Source organism: Drosophila mojavensis, unplaced genomic scaffold, assembly GCF_018153725.1.
Source record: "Drosophila mojavensis isolate 15081-1352.22 unplaced genomic scaffold, ASM1815372v1 contig_74, whole genome shotgun sequence".
In the NCBI taxonomy this organism is placed as follows: domain Eukaryota; kingdom Metazoa; phylum Arthropoda; class Insecta; order Diptera; family Drosophilidae; genus Drosophila; species Drosophila mojavensis.
In genome coordinates, this window is record NW_025318899.1 from 21,480,511 (window position 1) to 21,505,757 (window position 25,247).

A 25,247-nucleotide genomic window follows, 5' to 3' on the forward strand; every position below is an offset into this window, starting at 1 on the left:
TTCTTGTATCGATATTTAACAATGTCAACAAATCTGAACTGGTTCAGTTCACAAACACTAATTGCATTTTGCAATGAGTGTGGCATATTTTTCCAAGCTGAGCAACAGACACATAAAATATTTGTATAAAAGTGATTTCCTATAGTAAAACTGAATTTTATAATGTCTTCTTGAAACTAAAAGTCGTCAAAATGAGTAAAAGTCATTCGAAAAGTGGAGGTAAGTACTGCAAATCACAGCGACGTTTTTTCTTCTAATTTACGCACTACACGCAGCCGGCTACAGCGGCAAACCACCCAAAACAATCTCCATACCGAGCATTGAGCAAAAGAACAAGCAAATGCAACAGGAGACGCTGATGGAGAGGCTACGCGCCAAGTACCGCAACAAGCCAAAGAGCTACGAGGAAATCAAGAAATCGGTGCGCATGTATTTCATAGAGAAGCATTATCCGCTGGACCCACTCTGCAAGGCAGCGCTGCAGTCGGCATTGGATAAACTGCAGCACTACATCAAAGTCACGTCCCGGCACGGTCTTGTGGAGCGGTTGGAGAGTCTGTCCCGCCAACTGGGCCTCAAATTCATGGAGGATCAGCAAACGCTATTCATTTCCACAGACATGTTCTACGTGGAGATCCTGCTGGACGCCAGTGGTAACCTCAGCGATGTCAAGGTGCACCATGAGTGCAAAATTGAGCAGCAGTCGAATTCCAGTGCCAGCTCCACAGAGTTGCTGAATTGCCTGAAGGCAGGCGACTTCGCTGACTTCACAGTACAACTCGAAGGTCTCTCCTCCATTTACCAGCTGAACGCGGAGCCCAAAGTCAAGAAGAAGGCCTTCGTGGCGCTGCAGGCCATGGAAACGGACATTTTCAGCCTCTATCAGCACCAGCTGCAGCTGCAGCAACAGCTCAGCAGCAGCACTGATAGCTACCACATCATGAACAACTCCTCGGTGGGCTTGGTCCTGCAGCGACGAGGTGGGCACCCGGTGAAGCTGACCTACTTCTGTCCGCCCCTCCACCTCATCGAGAAGAAGGTGAAGGGCGAGAAAGTGGCCACTAGCAGCGGAACCGCGAGCAGAGACCTGAGCATTGAGCAGGTCATAAAAAGCCCCAACGGACTCAGCGTCACGCTGAATCTTGAGGCCTCCTCTGCGAACAAGCTGCAAATTCTGCCGATTGTCAGCATCACTAACGAGGCTGGATTGCCTCTGGAGCAACCCGTCTATGCGCCGCTCACGCAGAACAACTCAATGCTGATGCCGGCCACCTATGTCCTGCGCCTCAGTAAGCCGATGCCCGTCTGCATTGAGTCGCTACGGGCTCTGGGCCTGCCGGGCCTCACAAGCAATGCAAACGAGGAAACGCCGACAGTAATGAATCTAATTGTGCAAACGGCCTCCAGGCAGTTGATCAAGAACACCCAGAAGGGCTTGTATGTGAATCTGCCCAAGGAGACGCACTGCTACTTCTTTACGGACAACCACAGACTGAAAGGCACCATGATCTCGTCCCTACCATTCACGGAGCCTGCGCAGGTACCTAAGATAATCGCGTTCCTCAAGAAGCAGGCGCTCTTCTACACGCTCCTCTCCAGCTGCATCAGGGAGCAACAGAAGCAGTACAATGGTGGGTAGAACCTCTGGGAAATTGCATAGTAACAATCTAATATCCGAGTGCATTTGTTACAGACATGGACAGCACCGTCATCTTGGAGGTAACCGCTGTCTCGCTCAGTCTGATCACAGTGGAACTGCAGCATCCGTACGAGGAGTCGCTGGCCACAGTTGACTTTCTATTGGAGGACGGCCAGGTGACCTGCACCATTTACTCCGTCAACGACGAATACGAAGCGCTCTCCGAGAAGCTTACCAGAACAGTGCGGCAGGTGCTCTCAATTCCGATGGTTATATACAAGCTGCTTAAGTGCTGGGATGAGGAGCACCAGAAGAAGATGCACGGCAACTTGGCTCCAGGCGCTGGCACAGGGAGCGGCGCATCGGGCGGATTTAGCGGCACAGGAGGTGGAGTTGGCGGAGGAAGTGGCGGCATGCATGGAGCAAGCAACTTCGGACAGTTCGCCATCGATGCAGCTGGAGAGGGCGGCAGTGGAACTGGCGGCGGATTCAGTAGTCTTGCCAATCTCAAAATGGACTCAAAGGTGCGATCCCTGGCAGATGCATTCGCTGCATCTACTTCGGCTGCTGCGGCTATTGCTGGCCTCATTAGTTTGAAGCGAGAAACTGATCCGCAGTCAAGTGGAGGAAGCAGTCCTGTCCCCCCTTCCAGCTCTGGGCTGGATTCCAAGGCCACCGAGCTCGAGATCGCCGACAAGTACAAAAATATCTGGAAAGACAAAACGCCCAACCTGAAGCATTGCGTTAGCATCACGCCCATTGCTGGCGATGGCAAATCTCCACTACAGCAGCAGCAGCAGCAGCAGCAACAGCAACAGGTGGACGTGCAGCGCACGGGCGGCATCGAGATCATACCACTGAATGCGGCAGCCAGCGTGGGCGCCACGCCGAGCACGGGGTCTGCAGCTACAACAATCACCATCACGCCTATCACTGGAGGTGCCAAAGAGGCGGGGAAAGAGGCGAAGAAGCCAATCCCCACTGGAGGTGCTACCAAGCGACCCCACGAGGGCACCTCCTCTTCGAGCTCGAGCAGCGGCACCGGCAGCAGCGCCTCCAGCGACGCACAGAAGGAAAAGAAGCGCAAGAAGAAGCGGGACGACTCGCCCATGGGGCCTCCAGAGAAGGTGTATTCGCGCCAGAACTCGCCAGCCTCTGGCGGGATGACGGAAGCCTCAGCAGGGGGTGGAGTTGCGCGCAAGTTCTCGTCGCCCTCAACTTCCTCTTCATCCTCGCCCAAGGGAGGCAGTGCCTCGGCTGCAGCTGCCCTGGGCCTCATGGCCGGCCAGCCGTCGGCTCGGCCCAGCCCCAAGCATTCCCCGGTGTACAGCAGCCCAAAGCACAACAGCAGCAGTAATACGGCCTCGAATAGCCCCAAGTCGCCGTTCGGGACGCTCTCGCCCAAGCACGGATCCTCTGGCAAGCCGAGCATGTCCACTCTCAAGAGTGCAACAGCGGCCACCGGTCTGAGCCTCAGTCCCAAGGGTGAAAAGTCCATCACGGGAGCTGGAGGCGGTTCGAGCATTCCCTTGTCCACTGCTGGCTCTGGCTCTGGGTTAGGGTCAAGTGGAAATCCCTCTATGCTGCGGCCCGTGCCACCGCTGGCCAGCAGCAGCCAGTTGCCCGCTGCTATAAAAAAGGACAAGTCCATCGCCAGCAGCTCAGCATCTGCTGCCCCATCCGGGGTGGCAGCTGCAGTAGCCGCACTCAAGAGCTCCCAGCAGCAGCAACAACAACAACAACAACAGCAGCAGCAGCAACTGAAGTCACCTGTGGCCAGTTTATCGCATCTGGCTGCAGGAGGGAATCTGAGCAGCTATGGGGCTCCTGCCGTGGCCGCCTTGGAGCTGAATGCACTGCGCAAGGGAATGGCGGGAGCGGGAGTGGGATCGGGATTGGGCGCAGCTGCGGGAGCGGTAGGAGCGGTAAGTCCGTTTTCAATTTATGAGTAGCTCTCGTTGTGTGCCCACCTCCGCTTCCAACTCAACCCCCACCCCACCTGCACCTCTAACCCCTAGTTGATTATCTGTCTCTATTTTTGCATACAACTAAAACTCTGATCGAATGCAAAATATAAAAGGAATACTTATAGTCTTATATTACTCTTATTATTATGATTAATGCGCTGTCACTGCTGTAGTTTTTGTTCCTTATTTTTTATCTGATCTACTGTATGTTATGTTTGTAAATATATTTACTTTTATTACCTATTTTCTAACTGCATCCGTGTTATTTGATCTTATTAATCCCCGTGATGGGCTCTATGCTTCAGTAGTCCTAAAGAAAATCCTCCTTTATGTAGTCTCCTTGCACGTTCTCTTCGATTTCGACTACATTATTATTCCCATTTCAAGAGATTACTTAGTGTTAATATCAATGTGGTTTAAGAGAACTCTATCTGGTATTCTTGCGAGTACTCCTTATATACCTCTGGCAAACTTTATACTAACGAGTTACTTTCTCTTTCGGTCTTCCTGCACATTCGCTGTGGTCCTGGCTTGACTCGGGACCTTAACCCTCAATCGACACTGTGCTACTTTTTGATTGCTTTAATTTGCGTTCTCGGTTCGTTTTTCATTTGTTTGTCTTCACACACACACACAAAAACACAAACACCCACACACGCACACAACCACGCGCTTCCTTTGTCAGGTTAGTTTGATGACGTCGACGGCAGCTTCGACGGCAACCATCCAAACCACAACAACAGCAGCGGATTCCTTGGGCACCGCAACAGCAGTGGTGGAGGCGGGACCAGCAGTGGGAGCAGCACATGCAACAGCAACAGCAACAGCAGCACAGCAGCCGCTGCCGCAGCGGGCAGCGCCACATAGCACCGACAGCTCCAGTTGTACTAGCAGCAGCTCCAGTGCGGGAGTAGTCTCTGGTCTCTCCACGGGGTACATGGTGAAGCCGAGCAGCCAGGAGGGCCTCAAACTGACCATCAATAAAACGAGCAGCGGAAAGAGAGAAAGCAAGGGCGGACAGCCTGGATCATCTGCGTCCGCGTCTGCGTCCGCATCCGCATCTGCGTCCTCGTCCTCGTCGTCTTCAGCAGGCAGCAAGAAGCAGCACACGGGCCTAAAGCCAGGCGTCAACAGCGGACCAGCCTCGAAGAAGGCACTTTCATCAGCTTCGAGCACAGGGGCAAGCGGTTCTGGCTCGAGCAAACACCTCTTCCAAAAGGCCAACTCCTCTGGAAACCTGAGCAGCAAACTTGGCGGATCTGCATCGCTAGGCGGTGGCCTGCCACTAACGAAGAGCAATAGCACCAACTCTTTCCAGGAACACAGTGTGCCTAAGCGCCGGCCCAGTATGTGCAGTCCGGGGACTAGTGGTGGCAGTGGAGGTGGCTCGCAGCGGAAGTCATCATCAGGATTAGGGCCGGGAGGGGGAGCGGGAAGAATGTCACCAGCGGCATTGAGCGGGTCAATGTCACAGCCACCACCACGCTTCGATCACCACACAGACATGATGACCATTCTGCAGTACGCCTCGCCCTCCATGGCAGCCAGCATGGAGGGCTTCATCAAGGGACTGCACAACAAGTTTCAGATACCCAAATTGTCCCAGCGGCCAAGCGGCAACAATGGGGGAAGTGGGCAGACTTCCAGCACCACAGATCCGGCGTTAGCAACAGGCACATCAGCTTCATCTTCCTCTTCCGCCTCCTCGTTGGAACAGCAGCAGCAGCAGCTGAACGCGGACTTAAATGCTCTGGCGTCCAGCATTACCTCCACGTCCTCGTCCACGTCCAATAGCAGTAGTGGAGGGCAGAAGCCATCGACAGGTCCCTCTGCAGCGAGCGATTTGCTGCTTACTCTAGGAAGCAGTGGCACAATGGGATCAGGTGATGGCATCGACGAGGAGCTGCTCGCCAGCTTGGCCGGCGAATGACAGCTCGCGCTGATTCAACCACTCTCTGCAATCCAATCTTAGTTCAATTAATGTGTTAAAGGCCTTCGGCTGTACTCTGACAATGAGCTGTTGATTTTAAAATGTCAAATAGAATAAGAATTAAATATTTAACTAATTTATCCGCATTAAATTGTTTGTCTTGGCCAACATAAACATATAAACATTTTGGAATGAGATTATGTACTTACATACTTACATAGTTGTAATTGCGTCTTTCTCTTTAATTAGAATGGTTCATAAGGAAAAATGAGTTTTTAAATCGAGCGCCATGTGAAGAATGAATATACTAAATACGATTGTTGCATAAACGACTGATTAATCGTATATATGTAGATTTGACGAGTTCATTGCTCTGGTAACACTGATACCGGAATGCGCAACATGTGGTATTTTTTTCTGGTTAGTAGGAAATCTTTATTTGAGAGGTGGTGTTGTGGTTGGTCCGCTGAATTGTCAGAGAAGTATTGAGAAAAATGTCTGCTAGTTACGAAGGATACAAGTCTCCTCTGAGCACACGATATGCCAGCAAGGAGATGCAGCTTCTGTTCAGTGACCAGAACAAGTTCTCGACCTGGCGACAACTGTGGGTTTGGCTAGCCAAGGCGGAGCATTCACTTGGCCTAGACATTACCGAAGAGCAGATAGCTCAGATGGAGCAACACATAAAGGACATAGACTTCGAGGCGGCAGCCGCCGAGGAGCGTCTCACCAGGCATGATGTCATGGCGCACGTACACGTTTTTGCCAAGCAATGCCCGGTTGCTGCACCGGTCATCCACCTGGGTGCCACCTCCTGCTACGTAGGCGACAACACGGATCTCATTGTACTGCGCGATGCACTGAAACTGCTGCTGCCGCGCGTGGCTACCGTTGTGGGACGCCTGCAGCAATTCGCAGAGACATACAAGGCTCTGCCGACCCTGGGATTCACGCATCTGCAGCCGGCTCAGTTGACTACAGTTGGCAAACGCGCCTGCCTGTGGATCCAGGACCTGCTCATGGACGAGCGCGCGCTGCGTCGCTGTCTTGAGGATCTTCGCTTTCGCGGTGTAAAGGGCACCACGGGCACGCAGGCTTCATTCCTCGAGCTCTTCAACGGGGACAGCCAGAAGGTGAAGCAACTGGACAAGCTGGTCACCCAGCTGGCGGGCTTCAGTAAGCCGTACGCCGTCACCGGGCAAACGTATTCCCGCAAAGTGGACGTCGAGGTGATGGCTGCTCTGGCCAGCCTGGGCACTACTATTCATAAGATGTGCTCTGACCTGCGCATTCTTGCCTCACGCAAGGAGTTGGAGGAGCCATTCGAGAGCACCCAGATTGGCTCATCGGCGATGCCCTATAAACGCAACCCGATGCGCTCGGAGCGCTGCTGCGCCCTGGCTCGTCATCTGATCACATTGTTCAGCAATGCCGCAAATACGCACGCCACGCAGTGGCTGGAGCGCACTCTGGATGACTCGGCCAATAGGCGACTGACCTTGTCGGAGGGCTTCTTGGCTGCTGATGCAGCTCTGCTCACGCTGCTGAATATCTCCCAAGGCCTGGTGGTCTATCCGAAGGTCATAGAGCGACACATTGCCCAGGAGCTGCCCTTTATGTCCACGGAGAACATTATCATGGCAATGGTGAAAGCCGGCGGAGACCGCCAAGTGTGCCACGAGAAGATCCGAGTTCTGTCCCAAGAGGCCGCTGCTCAGGTTAAGCAGTATGGCAAGGACAATGATCTGATAAGCCGCGTGCGCAACGATGCCTACTTTGCACCCATTCTCGATCAGCTGGACCACATACTGGACGCGCGCACCTTCACGGGTCGTGCCAGCGAGCAGGTGGACGAATTCATTGCCGAGGAGGTCCAGCCCGTGCTGGCCCGCTACAGTGACGCCCTGAAGAGCGTCCAGGATGTCCAGCTCAATATCTAATACAAGCATAAGCAACTATTGCATCATTTATTAGGCCTTTAAGCTCAAAGCACAAATACATTCGCATATACTTTTATGACGTATCTGTTTCATTGATCACACGCCCTGCACCTCCCCACGAGTTGGGGTTATCGCTGCAGTTCTTTGACCCGCAGACCCCGATGCAATTCCTATTTACTTCGCATGTGCCTGACGTGATCAAAACCACAGGCCTCCAGCGTTGATTCGGAAACCGCATCAGATAACCCCGGCATTTGTTTACACATTCCCTCGAGCCCAGTCGAGAGCATACACGAACCTTTATTTTGACGACTATTATCACTAAGAGGTATCTATATAGATAAAGTATGCAAAGCTATATTAAATAATGCAGCATTTTATTGAGTTACGGCAGTCACTTGATACGCCCATCCACACTTAACAAACACTTAAGACTATGAACGAACAGCTCATTGTCAGAGTACAGCCGAAGGCCTTTAACACATTAATTGAACTAAGATTGGATTGCAGAGAGTGGTTGAATCAGCGCGAGCTGTCATTCGCCGGCCAAGCTGGCGAGCAGCTCCTCGTCGATGCCATCACCTGATCCCATTGTGCCACTGCTTCCTAGAGTAAGCAGCAAATCGCTCGCTGCAGAGGGACCTGTCGATGGCTTCTGCCCTCCACTACTGCTATTGGACGTGGACGAGGACGTGGAGGTAATGCTGGACGCCAGAGCATTTAAGTCCGCGTTCAGCTGCTGCTGCTGCTGTTCCAACGAGGAGGCGGAAGAGGAAGATGAAGCTGATGTGCCTGTTGCTAACGCCGGATCTGTGGTGCTGGAAGTCTGCCCACTTCCCCCATTGTTGCCGCTTGGCCGCTGGGACAATTTGGGTATCTGAAACTTGTTGTGCAGTCCCTTGATGAAGCCCTCCATGCTGGCTGCCATGGAGGGCGAGGCGTACTGCAGAATGGTCATCATGTCTGTGTGGTGATCGAAGCGTGGTGGTGGCTGTGACATTGACCCGCTCAATGCCGCTGGTGACATTCTTCCCGCTCCCCCTCCCGGCCCTAATCCTGATGATGACTTCCGCTGCGAGCCACCTCCACTGCCACCACTAGTCCCCGGACTGCACATACTGGGCCGGCGCTTAGGCACACTGTGTTCCTGGAAAGAGTTGGTGCTATTGCTCTTCGTTAGTGGCAGGCCACCGCCTAGCGATGCAGATCCGCCAAGTTTGCTGCTCAGGTTTCCAGAGGAGTTGGCCTTTTGGAAGAGGTGTTTGCTCGAGCCAGAACCGCTTGCCCCTGTGCTCGAAGCTGATGAAAGTGCCTTCTTCGAGGCTGGTCCGCTGTTGACGCCTGGCTTTAGGCCCGTGTGCTGCTTCTTGCTGCCTGCTGAAGACGACGAGGACGAGGACGCAGATGCGGATGCGGACGCAGACGCGGACGCAGATGATCCAGGCTGTCCGCCCTTGCTTTCTCTCTTTCCGCTGCTCGTTTTATTGATGGTCAGTTTGAGGCCCTCCTGGCTGCTCGGCTTCACCATGTACCCCGTGGAGAGACCAGAGACTACTCCCGCACTGGAGCTGCTGCTAGTACAACTGGAGCTGTCGGTGCTATGTGGCGCTGCCCGCTGCGGCAGCGGCTGCTGTGCTGCTGTTGCTGTTGCTGTTGCATGTGCTGCTCCCACTGCTGGTCCCGCCTCCACCACTGCTGTTGCGGTGCCCAAGGAATCCGCTGCTGTTGTTGTGGTTTGGATGGTTGCCGTCGAAGCTGCCGTCGACGTCATCAAACTAACCTGACAAAGGAAGCGCGTGGTTGTGTGCGTGTGTGGGTGTTTGTGTTTTTTGTGTGTGTGTGTGAAGACAAACAAATGAAAAACGAACCGAGAACGCAAATTAAAGCAATCAAAAAGTAGCACAGTGTCGATTGAGGGTTAAGGTCCCGAGTCAAGCCAGGACCACAGCGAATGTGCAGGAAGACCGAAAGAGAAAGTAACTCGTTAGTATAAAGTTTGCCAGAGGTATATAAGGAGTACTCGCAAGAATACCAGATAGAGTTCTCTTAAACCACATTGATATTAACACTAAGTAATCTCTTGAAATGGGAATAATAATGTAGTCGAAATCGAAGAGAACGTGCAAGGAGACTACATAAAGGAGGATTTTCTTTAGGACTACTGAAGCATAGAGCCCATCACGGGGATTAATAAGATCAAATAACACGGATGCAGTTAGAAAATAGGTAATAAAAGTAAATATATTTACAAACATAACATACAGTAGATCAGATAAAAAATAAGGAACAAAAACTACAGCAGTGACAGCGCATTAATCATAATAATAAGAGTAATATAAGACTATAAGTATTCCTTTTATATTTTGCATTCGATCAGAGTTTTAGTTGTATGCAAAAATAGAAACAGATAATCAACTAGGGGTTAGAGGTGCAGGTGGGGTGGGGGTTGAGTTGGAAGCGGAGGTGGGCACACAACGAGAGCTACTCATAAATTGAAAACGGACTTACCGCACCTACCGCTCCCGCAGCTGCGCCCAATCCCGATCCCACTCCCGCTCCCGCCATTCCCTTGCGCAGTGCATTCAGCTCCAAGGCGGCCACGGCAGGAGCCCCATAGCTGCTCAGATTCCCTCCTGCAGCCAGATGCGATAAACTGGCCACAGGTGACTTCAGTTGCTGCTGCTGCTGTTGTTGTTGTTGTTGTTGCTGCTGCTGGGAGCTCTTGAGTGCGGCTACTGCAGCTGCCACCCCCGATGGGGCAGTAGATGCTGAGCTGCTGGCGATGGACTTGTCCTTTTTTATAGCAGCGGGCAACTGGCTGCTGCTGGCCAGCGGTGGCACGGGCCGCAGCATAGAGGGATTTCCACTTGACCCTAACCCAGAGCCAGAGCCAGAGCCAGCAGTGGACAAGGGAATGCTCGAACCGCCTCCAGCTCCCGTGATGGACTTTTCACCCTTGGGACTGAGGCTCAGACCGGTGGCCGCTGTTGCACTCTTGAGAGTGGACATGCTCGGCTTGCCAGAGGATCCGTGCTTGGGCGAGAGCGTCCCGAACGGCGACTTGGGGCTGTTCGAGGCCGTGTTACTGCTGCTGTTGTGCTTTGGGCTGCTGTACACCGGGGAATGCTTCGGGCTGGGCCGGGCCGACGGCTGGCCGGCCATGAGGCCCAGGGCAGCTGCAGCCGAGGCACTGCCTCCCTTGGGCGAGGATGAAGACGAAGTTGAGGGCGACGAGAACTTGCGCGCAACTCCACCCCCTGCTGAGGCTTCCGTCATCCCGCCAGAGGCTGGCGAGTTCTGGCGCGAATATACCTTCTCTGGAGGCCCCATGGGCGAGTCGTCCCGCTTCTTCTTGCGCTTCTTTTCCTTCTGTGCGTCGCTGGAGGCGCTGCTGCCGGTGCCGCTGCTCGAGCTCGAAGAGGAGGTGCCCTCGTGGGGTCGCTTGGTAGCACCTCCAGTGGGGATTGGCTTCTTCGCCTCTTTCCCCGCCTCTTTGGCACCTCCAGTGATAGGTGTGATGGTGATTGTTGTAGCTGCAGACCCCGTGCTCGGCGTGGCGCCCACGCTGGCTGCCGCATTCAGTGGTATGATCTCGATGCCGCCCGTGCGCTGCACGTCCACCTGTTGCTGCTGTTGCTGCTGCTGCTGCTGTAGTGGAGATTTGCCATCGCCAGCAATGGGCGTGATGCTAACGCAATGCTTCAGGTTGGGCGTTTTGTCTTTCCAGATATTTTTGTACTTGTCGGCGATCTCGTGCTCGGTGGCCTTGGAATCCAGCCCAGAGCTGGAAGGGGGGACAGGACTGCTTCCTCCACTTGACTGCGGATCAGTTTCTCGCTTCAAACTAATGAGGCCAGCAATAGCCGCAGCAGCCGAAGTAGATGCAGCGAATGCATCTGCCAGGGATCGCACCTTTGAGTCCATTTTGAGATTGGCAAGACTACTGAATCCGCCGCCAGTTCCACTGCCGCCCTCTCCAGCTGCATCGATGGCGAACTGTCCAAAGTTGCTTGCTCCATGCATCCCGCCACTGCCCCCGCCAACTCCACCTCCTGTGCCGCTAAAGCCGCCCGATGCGCCGCTCCCTGTGCCAGCGCCTGGGGCCAAGTTGCCGTGCATCTTCTTCTGGTGCTCCTCATCCCAGCACTTAAGCAGCTTGTATATAACCATCGGAATTGAGAGCACCTGCCGCACTGTTCTGGTAAGCTTCTCGGAGAGCGCTTCGTATTCGTCGTTGACGGAGTAAATGGTGCAGGTCACCTGGCCGTCCTCCAATAGAAAGTCAACTGTGGCCAGCGACTCCTCGTACGGATGCTGCAGTTCCACTGTGATCAGACTGAGCGAGACAGCGGTTACCTCCAAGATGACGGTGCTGTCCATGTCTGTAACAAATGCACTCGGATATTAGATTGTTACTATGCAATTTCCCAGAGGTTCTACCCACCATTGTACTGCTTCTGTTGCTCCCTGATGCAGCTGGAGAGGAGCGTGTAGAAGAGCGCCTGCTTCTTGAGGAACGCGATTATCTTAGGTACCTGCGCAGGCTCCGTGAATGGTAGGGACGAGATCATGGTGCCTTTCAGTCTGTGGTTGTCCGTAAAGAAGTAGCAGTGCGTCTCCTTGGGCAGATTCACATACAAGCCCTTCTGGGTGTTCCTGATCAACTGCCTGGAGGCCGTTTGCACAATTAGATTCATTACTGTCGGCGTTTCCTCGTTTGCATTGCTTGTGAGGCCCGGCAGGCCCAGAGCCCGTAGAGACTCAATGCAGACGGGCATCGGCTTACTGAGGCGCAGGACATAGGTGGCCGGCATCAGCATTGAGTTGTTCTGCGTGAGCGGCGCATAGACGGGTTGCTCCAGAGGCAATCCAGCCTCGTTAGTGATGCTGACAATCGGCAGAATTTGCAGCTTGTTCGCAGAGGAGGCCTCAAGATTCAGCGTGACGCTGAGTCCGTTGGGGCTTTTTATGACCTGCTCAATGCTCAGGTCTCTGCTCGCGGTTCCGCTGCTAGTGGCCACTTTCTCGCCCTTCACCTTCTTCTCGATGAGGTGGAGGGGCGGACAGAAGTAGGTCAGCTTCACCGGGTGCCCACCTCGTCGCTGCAGGACCAAGCCCACCGAGGAGTTGTTCATGATGTGGTAGCTATCAGTGCTGCTGCTGAGCTGTTGCTGCAGCTGCAGCTGGTGCTGATAGAGGCTGAATATGTCCGTTTCCATGGCCTGCAGCGCCACGAAGGCCTTCTTCTTGACTTTGGGCTCAGCGTTCAGCTGGTAAATGGAGGAGAGACCTTCGAGTTGTACTGTGAAGTCAGCGAAGTCGCCTGCCCTCAAGCAATTCAGCAACTCGGTGGAGCTGGCACTGGAACTCGACTGCTGCTCAATTTTGCACTCATGGTGCACCTTGACATCGCTGAGGTTACCACTGGCGTCCAGCAGGATCTCCACGTAGAACATGTCTGTGGAAATGAATAGCGTTTGCTGATCCTCCATGAATTTGAGGCCCAGCTGGCGGGACAGACTCTCCAACCGCTCCACAAGACCGTGCCGGGACGTGACTTTGATGTAGTGCTGCAGTTTATCCAATGCCGACTGCAGCGCTGCCTTGCAGAGTGGGTCCAGCGGATAATGCTTCTCTATGAAATACATGCGCACCGATTTCTTGATTTCCTCGTAGCTCTTTGGCTTGTTGCGGTACTTGGCGCGTAGCCTCTCCATCAGCGTCTCCTGTTGCATTTGCTTGTTCTTTTGCTCAATGCTCGGTATGGAGATTGTGATGGGTGCTTGGCTGCTGTAGCCGGCTGCATGTATCAGTGTAAATTAGTCAAAAAATCGTTGCTCTGATATGCAGTTGTAGTACTTACCTCCGCCACTGTTTTTTGGGTGATTCCCACTCATTTTCGTTTAATTTTAAATCGATATTTAGCAATAATAGGGATTTTACACATACAACTTTTTTTCCGCGTCCATTTTTTCCTACTGAACCAATGCTGTGCAGAATAATGCCATACACTACGATTAGTTCGATATTCGGAACTAGTTCATCGATAAAGTATATCGATATGTGGATTTTAAATTGTAACGTGTATTTTTCTTTTTGTAGATAACCATACCGAGGATGTATATTTATTATTATTTTCAACGTTGGTAGGTAAGTTAAATTATTAAATTTAATTGAAGTGATTATTATAGTTATATAAATTATTGATTAACAATTTTTGATTTTAGAATAAATAAAAATGTAGAATGTTATTCACTTCATTGTTATTCATATCACATATCATTGATAGTCATTATTAGAGTCTTTATTAGTTAATGTACTTTTGAATTATAGGGTATGATCAAACGCCATACTGCAGTAATCCCGACGGCAGGAATCACAGATTGCCCCACATTTTACTTCTACAATAGGACACACGAAGCAGCTATGTTAACTTCATTAGGCTCCAACAAGAGTAACCTGTTAGCAGGTTGCCTGTAAGTCTTCTGTTTCCGCTCGGTTACCGGAAGCTGCGTCAAATATCCTAACTGCCAAAACAAGCAGCTTCACTCATAATTCAATTGCCTTCTGGCTTCAAGTCGAGCCCCGCATCACCGCATTCAACATGCTCAGATGCTTACACACATCATCATCTATGACATACGCTCTGCACGATTCGATTTCATTTTTTATTTACAATTGCTTTATTGCATTTTCAATTTAAATTTGCAGGCTGAGTTGGGCGGCCTGTCGACCGTCTGGTTTCATGCCAGCATGAAGGGGGCATGAAAGCCAAAAAGCCGAAAAGCCAACCACATTAACAATTTAATGAGTACTTATGGAGCCGCATGCCACTTGGCTAGTCAATCAATGGCTGCACAATTGGCGTGCTCGCGTGGCTTGCTGCTGTAATATAAATCAGATATTTTCAAATTCTCCAGCTGTCAATTTGTGTTGAGCCTGTAAAATATATTTGTTTTAAATCTAAATATCTAATATATGTATACTTGAAGTGCTCATATTTACAGCCTTTTTATGTAGGGTATCTAGAGAGCAGCTCTGCTTCTCATTCACACTTCAATTAGCTCACGAAAAAGTCGATGTAGAGATAGATAACCAACACAAATCACAAATGAAATGCTTCAGCTGCTCCAGCTGCTCCCCTGCTGACAGCAGCATCCAATTTAACTTGATTAACGCAATCATGTGCATAATTTGGCCTGGCTGGAGTTCAGCTCTGATTTAATATGGCCCTGGCCAAATATTTTCTTAAAGTTGTAACAACCTCATTGGTTCAGCATTAGGCCAATGCCACGCCCCCACCCTTTGTTGTCTCACACAAAGCCAACAAACAAGACCCAATTTACATAGAATAGCTAGCGATTATCGCATCAACCTCGTCTTATGGCTGCCACAAAGTGCGCTTGCAGCGTTTTTAATATGCACCAACATTTGCATCATGCGGTGGCAAATACTGCTGAGGCCGTGCTCCAAACCCATCCGCCTAGAGATGGCCGTTAAGGCCATTTTCTAATCGAGAAAGCAAACTAATATTAACAAAGAATTAAATAGAATATGCTTTATTGTATTATACTCACATTTGCTCTTGCATATATTATGTGTTTATAGCTTTGTTGCATTTATCCTTTATATGATAATATATTTACTATGTATTTATTTTCAGGTCTAGTAATCAGGCGTAAGATAAGTTTCATATTTCTAAACTGATACATGGAAAAAGCTCAATTTTAATTCTGACTAAATATGATCTTTACGGATTTTCTATTTATCATATAAATTAAATAAACAATTATAAGTTTGGTATACTATTACATTTTTTATTTAATTTATTTTTTTTTTATTTTTTTTTTTTTTTTTTCAATAAAAATCCTCAAAATATTTCTCGCAGTTCTCAGAAAATCCAGTATATATGTATATCATAATATATAAATAAGTTAATAAAGTGAAAAATCTATTAAAATTTATTTTATATTTTGAAAATAAATACAAAATAATACAAAATTGCCAATTAACAGTATTTTTGTATTCATATTAAAATGTTGTATAATATAATGTCTGCAAAAATTTAAGTAAGTATATAAGCCTTTCCACTTTAGTTTTGGTTATAATCTAGTACGTACATTAACGTACACACACACACACATTTACACAAATTTACTGTTGCACATTTCACAACATTGTACAGCATTGGCCATTTATAAAAATGATTATGTATGCGTGACACTCGTGTCACGATGAGGCGACCAAGTTCAGTGTGGCTAGCCTCCCTCTCTCCCTCTCTCCCTCTCTCCCTCTCCCCCTCTCACTCACTCTCTCTCTCTCTCTCTCTCTCTCTCTCTCTCTCTCTCTCTCTCTCTCTCTCTCTCTCTCTCTCTTAACCGCAAGTTATAAAAGCAAGCGAAAAACGGATGAAATTTGTATGCACTACACTTGCATAAAATTGACGAAGCCGCTGCTGAAAGTTTCGCCCTCTGCTTGGCTGGCTACAATGGGCACTTGAGGCTTCAATCAGCTCGCCCCGATGATCCTTGGGCGGCCGACGTTGGCATCGCTGATATTATCCCTGCGGCTGCTCGATTTACACCAGCTCATAAACGTTTTGTGATGTAATAATGTTTAATAGGATTATATTTTGGACTCGGGTGAGACTTAATGCAACCGCGTGAAAGCGACAGAGAAAGTGAAAGTGAAGGAATGAGAAGGAGAATGAGAGAGCACACAATGTAGTTCTTTGTTATTTTTTTGGTTAACACTTACAAAAAAAGACCTCGGATATATTTGCGATACTTAAGTGTTTGCCCTAGCAGTGTCTATTGCTTGCTGCTAATCCACCATGAAAATATTTTGGCAAACGGATCTGGCAAATGCGCCTTAAGCCGCCGTAAGCCCGAGCACATATTGCAGCACCTTTAAGCGCCACGTAGGTGCCGAGCCGTGCGTTGCATGCATTTCAAATGCAATTCAATTTCCTTTTTGCTGACATCGTCCTTGGGCCTTGGTCCTTGGAGTCATGTCGCTTGGCTGCACTGCTTATTGATTGCCAGCCTTAATTCTCCAAACAGCTCCAGAAAGTCACAGTTGTCGTCACTCCCTTAATTTACAAACATATCCTGAACAGGGCTTAGTGGGCTCTTGCATCGCTTTGGCAATTACCTGAAATTGTCAGTGGTTTCAATTTAATTTGCACACATTTGAACTGAAATCACGTAATGCATGTCAAGCAATTAAAGTGGGACTCACACTGAATGACGTAGGCAGTACAAAACGGATCTAAATGCAGCTTAACACCGGATTCCCAGATAGGCTCATGAGATTCTGTCTACATATTATGCCAATTATGTGTTCACCCGAAATCAGCTGTACAGGCTAACAGATGCCCTGCATGAATAGGCAATCATGTCGTTAATTGAGCTGTTTTGTCATCAATGATTCACTGTAGCTAATATATTCTTAAATGGCCTATTTGACATGCTTTAGCTTTTCAAATAGTTTAAAATATTCCTATGTTTTGTCATCAATGATTCACTGTAGCTAATATATTCTTAATTCCTATTCCTATGAATAATCAGAATAGCTTCAACATTATCTAATTAAGAGTTACGTCACCTTCGGTTACGAGACCTTCGGAAGTCTTTGAGGAACTGATATTACAATAATTCTTTGCTTGTATTCTGCATTAAGATTTTAGCTCCAAGCTCAACGCATCCCTTGCCAACGAAATTAGAAAACGGATATCTGACCAGCTGATTGCCACAGCGATTGCTATAAAACATGTGACTGGTAGAATCCGCTTCATTACGGGACCGTTATCTTCAGAATTTTCGATTTTGGATCTAGGCCTGCTACCCTTTTATATAGTTAATACTGTTGTAATTTACTAAACGAATAGTTAAAGAAACTGACTATACGAGTCGTCGCCACCATAAAATATAGGTCGGTAGGCATCACCTGCAAAACTGCAAAACATTTATATTCGACTCTAAAACAAAGTATGATTTGATACTTTAGGTAAATAGCACAGACTAGACTGGCAACCGAAAGCGCAGCAAAGCGGAGGGTTGTAAGGCAAACTCATTGCAGTAGCGATTACCATTGAAAATGTGAGCAATAGTATCCACTTCATAACGGGGCTGTAGTTTTCAGTAAACTGCTTTGTTGGACCTTGGCCTTCCACCCTTTAAATAGCTAAATGGAAGGCGTATCTAATTATAATATTTAATTGGCATCCCGCTAAGTAATGTTCTGTAACGTATTTGATTAGTTCATTCATTTTGAAAATGCCAAAGATTATCATATATTTTATTATAAAATACAATATTTAACCCATGAATATGCATAATAATGCATGAGAATTCAATGTCAGAAGAGAAGAGTAGTAATAAAATCCCATACATTAAAAAATGTTAAAATTTTATTGTGTGATGAAAAGTGCCGGGAGTAGCAAGCAGTTAACATCATTATTATTTACTGCTAACGAAGTTAAATGATCGATAATTATCGATAAAGAGAAAGGGAAAGAGCTATCGAAAATGTATGATAAGCTCGTATTGCGTATGGTATACAAGAATATATATTACGAGATCTTGGCGTACATACATATACATACATACATATATACATATACTTCAGTTTGTTATATATACACACATACTTATTGCATTATTTATTTTCAGCTTATATAGCAGATAGATCGATAGATCGATCATTACTTACTCAATGACAATCTACTAGTGACTTAAATACTACAATATGTTATATGATTACTGTCTACAGCAAATAATCTGTTTTACTAGCTACAGTTGATCTATTTTTACAGTCCTTGTTAATGTCCCTGAGGTTATGTTCTACATGGTCAACTTTGTAAGGTTAGTGCAGTGGGTGTATCTATCTGCTAGTATCTGTGTCTGCTTAACAATTGATTGTTGTAGTTGTTCTGGTTGTTGCTGCTGTTGTTGTTGTTGTTGCTGTTGTTGTTGTTGTTGTTGACGCTGTCAGGTGAAAAGTAATTGAAGTTTCCCAACAACTTTTGCCATCAAACAAACCGACAGCTGCTCGCTTTATCTGTCATCAGCGACACCGCCCACGGCTCTGCTCTGTTTGGCTCTTTGATGTATTTGCGGATTGCAATGCGGCGCTCCGATTACGTGGAGTGTGTCAGATTCGAGAAGAGAAAAGTTTTGAGCAACTTTCCGACCATCTATGTACAACACACACCGAGTTGGCCGATTTGTTTACACGTTCTGTGCGCCGCAAATTATTTGCATGTGGAAGCCTAACAGCTCTCGTTCGGGTAAATCTCGTCGATTAATCTTGTCCATATGTTGGGGTCCTTCGCACTGTTTGTTTTGCAGTTTGAAATTTTCAATTTTGCACTTATAAGATTTTATGTTTGTGGTCTTAAATTCTGGCAGGTTCCTTTTCTCGTTGCGCGTTGTTCGTTTCTTGTTTTTCGTTTTTAGTTTTTTGATTTTTGTTTTTGCTTGGCTCTCAGTTTGTTTAGCCTGTTGGTTTTGGCCGAATGCCAACTGTGGGCGTGGCACATAACTTGAGTAGTAAACACAAGGATTCGTTAGTGTTGCGTAACATAGTGAAAACTATAAAGAAATCACGCTTAAGCTCGAAACGTACATGGCCATAATATTAATTTAAAATAATGAAATCCTTGCCATTTAATGGTTTTTTTTTTTTTTAAATCTAGATTGATAATTAAGGTTTGAGCAGCATTCACTTGTAAATATAGAGTCTATTAAGATTGACTTAATTTTAATCTGCTTAATAGAAATAGTCCCTTTTAAGCTATAAGTTAACTTATAATAATTAATTAAATATTTTTGTATGGACATTAAATATATATTATATTAAATAATACTTTTCTTGTAATTTATTAAATATTAATATATAATATATAATAATTTATTAAATATTAATATCTAACTTATAATAATTAATTAAATATTTTTTTTCTTTTAATTTAACAAATATTTATATATAATAGTAAAATAAAATTTATTTATTTACTTTACTAAATATTATCCTTATTTTAATTTATCAAGTATTATTATAATTTAATTTAATTTACTAAATTTTGTATTTTGAAAAAAAAAAGTACAATAAAAAATATAATAATATTTAATAAATAGAATAAAAACTAGTATTTAATAAATAAAAGTAAATTATTATGGTATATATATATATATATATATATATATATATATATATATATTTTTTTTTTATTTATTTATTTATTTTTATTAAATATTACTTTTATTTTAATTTATTAAGTATTACTATATTTGTATTTGCATTTAATTTATTAAGTTTTTAATTTTTAATATTTTTATTTCATTAAATATTTATAAGTTTGTAGCAAACCTTTTAATTTATTTATTTAATATCTTAGTTACCATGCTTATAGAGCACTATAGCTCTTCAGCTCCCATTTCGTGCGCATCTCTATGAGGAGATCTGATAACAGCTTGGCAAAGAATTTCAATCAGCTCTCAACACGTTGCTGTTTACATTTGCCACACATTTATGAGTTGGCGTTCGTCTGCTTATCAGGTGATTAGTGCTATCAACGCTGGCGGCCATGTTGCCAAGTTCAATAAAAGCAGGATCAAACCGAGAAGTATCGGTTTGTGTACGTGTGCGTGTGTGTGTATGCGTGTGTGTGTGTGTGTGTGTGTATGTATTATTGTTTACGCCTTTGGCATTGTAATCAATAACAAAAAAAAAAAAAAAAAGTTGATGAGGGGAAAAAAGGCTGACCTAGAGCTGCTGAGTAGGTGGGCCTGAAGTTTGCCAGGGCCAGGCAAGCGTGTAAATGCAATTTCCGTTTGTTGCAGCCGGAATTTCGTGCACGCCAAGGGAACTCCTAGTGACTGCTTGACTGACAGCGGCCAACAACAACTATGGCAGCAGCCCCAGCAGCAGAGCGACTGGCGTCAGTGCCAGCCACAGGAACAGCATGGTGGGACGCCTTGCTGATGCACTTTCCAGGCCTGGTGCCTGCCTGGCTCGATTGCGCGAATAACATTTTTGCCATTTTTACATAGAGAAATTTACATTCAATTTTCGGGTTGCGTTGCAATTCATTCACACACATACATATATTAGACGTGAGACATTTATGGCCGCGTCAATAAAATCCTGTTTGCTTTTACCTTTTGCCTTTTTTTCTATTCCAAATATTTCATTTTCCATTTGTAAGCACTTTTGCTTGTAAAACCTTCTACGGACTTATGCTATTTTAAAAATATTTTTATTTTTATTTACACATACACATAAAAAGTCGACTTGGATATCAGATACGTATATATACAGAATCGATTTCATTATTAAGACGTAACGTAGAATACTAATATATATTAATTTGAGTATATATTCCACTTTGATGTATTGGTATATGAATTGAGATTAGTTAAATAATTTTATTATAATTTATAATTTGATATAGAAATATCATAATTGTTATGTGGGAAATTTATATAATATTTTAAGTTTTAATTTTATTTATTTAAATTATATATAAATTTCATAAATTTTATATTTTTATTTTAAATCAAACTATATTTTGAATATTAATTAGAGTATTTATTCTAGTTTGATATATTGGTACATTAAATGAGAATAGTTAAATAATAAATATAAATTTAAGTATAATTTATAATTCGATGCCACAGAGAAATATTATATTTGGAAATTAGAAAATAGATATAAATATGAATTTTTATTAAACATAACATATGCCGTAATTTATTTCAATTATATATCTATTCTTTACATCATATATTTTCATTTAAAATTATTATAGCTATTATAATATATTTTAATTTACTATTCTTTAATGCTTCCCTCTTCTCATCTGTGCACATAAAGACTTAAAATTATTATAGTTATTCTTGCCTCTTCTCATTTCTATATATTATATTTACAATAACCTTAAGCCCGTGCAGCTTATGTCTTAAGGGCATATAGGCTTCGGCTTCTTAAAAATCCTCATAGTTTCACGGTTTTAATATCCTTTCTTGTTAAGCTCATATTCTGCATATTCGTTTCGGCTCTCGCTGAACTCATTTCGAATCACAGTGCAGCATTATTGGAAGCATTCGCTGTTGTCTTTTGTGAATAATGTGGGTTATTGCTTTTCTGTAAATATTGCTGCGGCATTCAGTGCCGACCCCAACTGCTGCCACTTCTTTTTTTGTTGTGATTTAAGAAGAAAAAAGGAAAAACAATGAAATTTCACTTCTCGTTGTGCGCAATGAATTAATGTGCGAGCACGTTTAAAATATGAAAAAAAAAAAAAAAGAGAAATTGTTTTCATTTTGCATTTTATTGTGGAACGGATGCGAGATCAAAGAACAGCTCTCATGTTAATATTTTTCGGTGGAATGAAACTTGTATTCAAATATTTTATTTTAGTGCGCAGTTTCGCACTTTAATACGGCTTGCTCTGCCCCTTCTACGGCCGTATGGCAATGCATACGCTCTTTTATTGCTCGTCGGCAAAGCCGCAAACGCTGTGAAAACTCGTAAAACACGCGTAAGAATCACCTTAAGTGCAGCCATCAGCTCGTCCACCGTCCACGTTGCTGCCTGGCTGCCTGAAATGCGATTTCGCTTGCTCAATGCTGCAATTTGTATGCCGAATGCCGCACGCAACAAACTGTGGCAAGCCCTGAAAGTCGAAAGAAAATGAAACTTTAAAGCGAACTCGCCAATCGCCTCTCGCCTGGCAATTAAAAAACGGATTCGTATCACATGTCGTACTTTAAGCAAACATGTATTAAAAATCTCCTTCCTTACAATTGCTGTTGATGAGTTTCTCTTTGCTTTTCATGTAGGCGGCCCTCTTGAAGCCGCCACAACAGCCATCATCAAGAAATGTAAGCAACAATGGGCACGAGCCACTTGGTTAAGAGTAATTTGTGCGGCAATTAGTGTGCGAGCAGGAAGGAAATACTTTAAAAAGACCCACGACATATGTATGTACATATGTATGTATGTGCCCACCACATAGCGCAGCCTGATGGGACTCCGGCAGACGTTGCTCTTATGGGGTTGCTCTGGCACTGTGGAAGTCCTCCAGCAAGCGCAATTATGATGCTTTCTTTAAAGTCTATAATAAACACATTTGTTTTCACATTGCTGCCCAACGAGCTCTACATGTTGGCAATAAATATAATATCTCGCTCCTCTCGATATTCAGCACACATCTACCTTTTCTATTATACCCCGTGGCACTTGAGACGCCTTCGTCGTATGATAAGCAACGCTGTGACGACAAGAGCGACAAGTTGAAAGCAAACATCAGTGCCACAAAACAATGCATGCAACAGCAACTACCAGCAGCAGCAACATTCAATGAGATGTTCAAGCAAAGCACTTACAATAAAAATGTGTCGAGCGAGTCATAGAAGTCGTTTCATGTCCAGGGACACACTTAAATGCTCGTCCAGCGCTTGATTCTTCTGGTTGCCTTGGCTGCAGTCAGTGGCTGCCAAATGCTTCCTGCTGCCTGCTGATGATGGTATTTCAGCATCAGCACCAGCATCAGCTCTCTTCGTGTTGTCGGAATGCCTTTATTGTTGGCATCCGTGTAGTTGTTGTCCACTTGGCGTTGGCTTCCGTCGTATGCCGTTATCGTTACATTTCCTGCCCCAATTGCAATCATATTACAAGCCACATTTAATTTAATTTGTTGCGGAAATCAGAAAGATACTTCTCTACATGTCCTCACACACACACAGAGACACACACATACAGCTCTTTTCGCCCCCATTTGATTTGAGCAACCTTTTTGCATCTCAGCACTTGCAACTGCATCTGCAACGCATTCGCACTCTGCGGTCAACTTATGGCATTCGGTCTCTGCTTTAATGTGCCGGAAAAAACATATCTGACTCTGGTAACTGCCAACAGAACGGTCGTTGCTCTGGACACCAAAATCCTTGTCTTTGTTCTTTTCCAACTAGCCCAGCTTTTCAGCATTCAAACGAAATCGAAAACTCACTCAACTCAAACTCAACTCAAACTCAGCTCAACTCAGCTCGATTCCCCTATTTGGCGTTCCTTGAGTATTTTTTCTCAACGCATGCGTCAACTTTTGACTCCAGTATCTGCCAAGCATCTGCTCCAGTGGTTCGACAATTTCTATGTTTTTCATAGAATAACTCAAACCTGTTGCTGAAGCCAAACTCAATTTCATAAATACGTTTGGGAATTGTTGTTTATGCTCCTGAGAAATATAAAATTTTGTTGACATAAGTTTTACAAATTGTATTTAATTTAAGGTTGTTCCATGTATTTATTTATTGTCAGTATCAAATTTAATAATAAAATTGGTGGTATCGGCTTGTAATAACTTTTTGTACATTTTAGGCTATACAATTATATTTTTGGATTTATTTAGTTTATAATGAAAGACTCTACATAAAGAAAGACAAAGTTCTTTAGTTGATTATTAACGATCGGTAATTGGAATTATATATTGTTAAAATTATTTAGTATATTCCTTTATGGAGTATCTATGCCTATTTATCCATATTACTTGCTTATTAATTTCTCAAAGGAAATTATATATTGAATTGGCTTTATTAAATAAACAAAATAAATAATAAGCTCATTAACATCAAAGTTTTTGAGAGATTAAATTTATTTATTAACTTTTTCTTGTATAATTATCAAGTATTGCACAATATTTTCATCTAATTTACCTAATATTACATATAGATATTATATTTTCAATTTCAAATATCAATAAGCATGTCAACAGTTATACATTCATAAGGATATTCTTGGTCAAGACAAATCTTCATCGATACCTTTGAAACTGAATTAAACTTGCTATTCGAGTATAGTTTTCAGTAGTAAACAGCAGTGTAATCGGCTTATGAATTCCTTTCAATCGAGAGCCTTTGGGCAACTGTTGATCTGCAAAGTGTTTACGATTGTCTTTATGCGTCTTGCGCTCGACCTGGCTGCTTTGCTTTGGCTATTGACCACGTGCCAAGCGATGGAAATGAGCCTTTTTGATCCTCCGCCAATTACGTGGGCAACAGACAGCTTACAAATGCTCGCCAAGGGCCACAGAGACGACTTTCTAGACGGAATTTAGCGCTGGGCAGCAAGCGGCGCCATTATTTCTCGAAAAGCGAAATGAAATGCTCAACGAAGCCTTTGATAAGTAGTAGCCAGCCCGAGGGGCAACACAGTCAGCTTTGCCGTCCCTAATCATTCGCCTGCGATGTCCAAGTAGTTGTCCGTGTCCGTGCCCTTGCCCTTGGCCTTGTATGTACTTTGAGATGTCTTCAAAAGGTGCCACACCTGGTAACGGGACTGCACAGCAGCACGTCCTTGTTGCTTTGATTTAGAGAATTGGCTGCACCTTTGCAATTTCATATGAACTCGGCTCAAAGTCGAACTCGAATCAGAACAACTGCAGCTGAGGCTCCACAGACATTTTCATCTGAATAGAGCTTAAAATTTAATTTCAATTTAACACCAAATGCGTTTACATTTGCCTTTGGCATTGCGCTCAACCGCAGCTCGATAAACGTCAATCATCAGCTGCAGATAATGAATTTCTTTGTGCAGTCAAATATAATTCTGCTGATTAGTATTTAATTATTTTGTAACTTTGTTAGTTGATTAGCCTATTGATTAGATTATCATCAAAGTTTTGGCTAATTATTTTATAATAGGCGTGGACAAAATTCCAATCATGGTTATGGTTAAACATTGACAGTGGTTATGATATATGTATGTAT

General features: G+C 45.1%; 3 protein-coding genes across 5 annotated transcripts; 2 read left to right on the forward strand and 1 right to left on the reverse strand.

Moving 5' to 3' along the window:
* The first annotated feature begins 80 nt into the window (after positions 1 to 80).
* LOC6583238 (mediator of RNA polymerase II transcription subunit 1) lies at positions 81 to 5,682 on the forward strand. Of its 2 annotated transcripts, none has more exons than XM_032730853.2 (4): positions 81 to 219; positions 276 to 1,631; positions 1,694 to 3,564; positions 4,297 to 4,569. In XM_032730853.2, exons 1-4 carry the CDS (start codon positions 192 to 194, stop codon positions 4,471 to 4,473), a joined length of 3,432 nt encoding a protein of 1,143 aa, XP_032586744.1. In that variant the 5' UTR covers positions 81 to 191; the 3' UTR covers positions 4,474 to 4,569. The 2 variants fall into 2 exon arrangements, with proteins under 2 accessions (XP_032586744.1, XP_002008911.3); XM_002008875.4 differs by having other exon boundaries at positions 83 to 219; positions 4,292 to 5,682.
* A 266-nt stretch (positions 5,683 to 5,948) lies between these two features.
* On the forward strand, positions 5,949 to 7,552 carry LOC6583239 (adenylosuccinate lyase). Its single transcript, XM_002008876.4, has one exon. It carries the CDS (start codon positions 6,031 to 6,033, stop codon positions 7,474 to 7,476), a length of 1,446 nt encoding a protein of 481 aa, XP_002008912.1. The 5' UTR covers positions 5,949 to 6,030; the 3' UTR covers positions 7,477 to 7,552.
* A 284-nt stretch (positions 7,553 to 7,836) lies between these two features.
* LOC6583240 (mediator of RNA polymerase II transcription subunit 1) lies at positions 7,837 to 13,475 on the reverse strand. Of its 2 annotated transcripts, none has more exons than XM_002008877.4 (4): positions 13,340 to 13,474; positions 11,921 to 13,276; positions 9,985 to 11,858; positions 7,837 to 9,256 (listed from the first exon to the last, which is right to left on the reverse strand). In XM_002008877.4, the coding sequence occupies exons 1-4, from the start codon at positions 13,371 to 13,373 to the stop codon at positions 8,012 to 8,014; spliced, it is 4,509 nt and encodes a 1,502-aa protein (XP_002008913.3). In that variant the 5' UTR covers positions 13,374 to 13,474; the 3' UTR covers positions 7,837 to 8,011. The 2 variants fall into 2 exon arrangements, with proteins under 2 accessions (XP_002008913.3, XP_032586774.1); XM_032730883.2 differs by having other exon boundaries at positions 8,987 to 9,251; positions 13,340 to 13,475.
* Between the last annotated feature and the right edge of the window lie 11,772 nt (positions 13,476 to 25,247).

Bases quoted from the DNA above. Each gene is read 5' to 3' on its own strand.
- LOC6583239 (XM_002008876.4), top strand. From the start codon at position 6,031: ATGTCTGCTAGTTACGAAGGATACAAGTCTCCTCTGAGCACACGATAT.
- LOC6583238 (XM_002008875.4), top strand. From the start codon at position 192: ATGAGTAAAAGTCATTCGAAAAGTGGAG. The intron at 1,632-1,693 runs GTGGGTAGAACC...CATTTGTTACAG, and splicing joins GCAACAGAAGCAGTACAATG to ACATGGACAGCACCGTCATC. The intron at 3,565-4,291 runs GTAAGTCCGTTT...TTCCTTTGTCAG, and splicing joins CTGCGGGAGCGGTAGGAGCG to GTTAGTTTGATGACGTCGAC.
- LOC6583240 (XM_002008877.4), bottom strand. From the start codon at position 13,373: ATGAGTGGGAATCACCCAAAAAACAGTGGCGGAG. The intron at 13,277-13,339 runs GTAAGTACTACA...TGATACATGCAG, and splicing joins CCCAAAAAACAGTGGCGGAG to CCGGCTACAGCAGCCAAGCA. The intron at 11,859-11,920 runs GTGGGTAGAACC...CATTTGTTACAG, and splicing joins GCAACAGAAGCAGTACAATG to ACATGGACAGCACCGTCATC.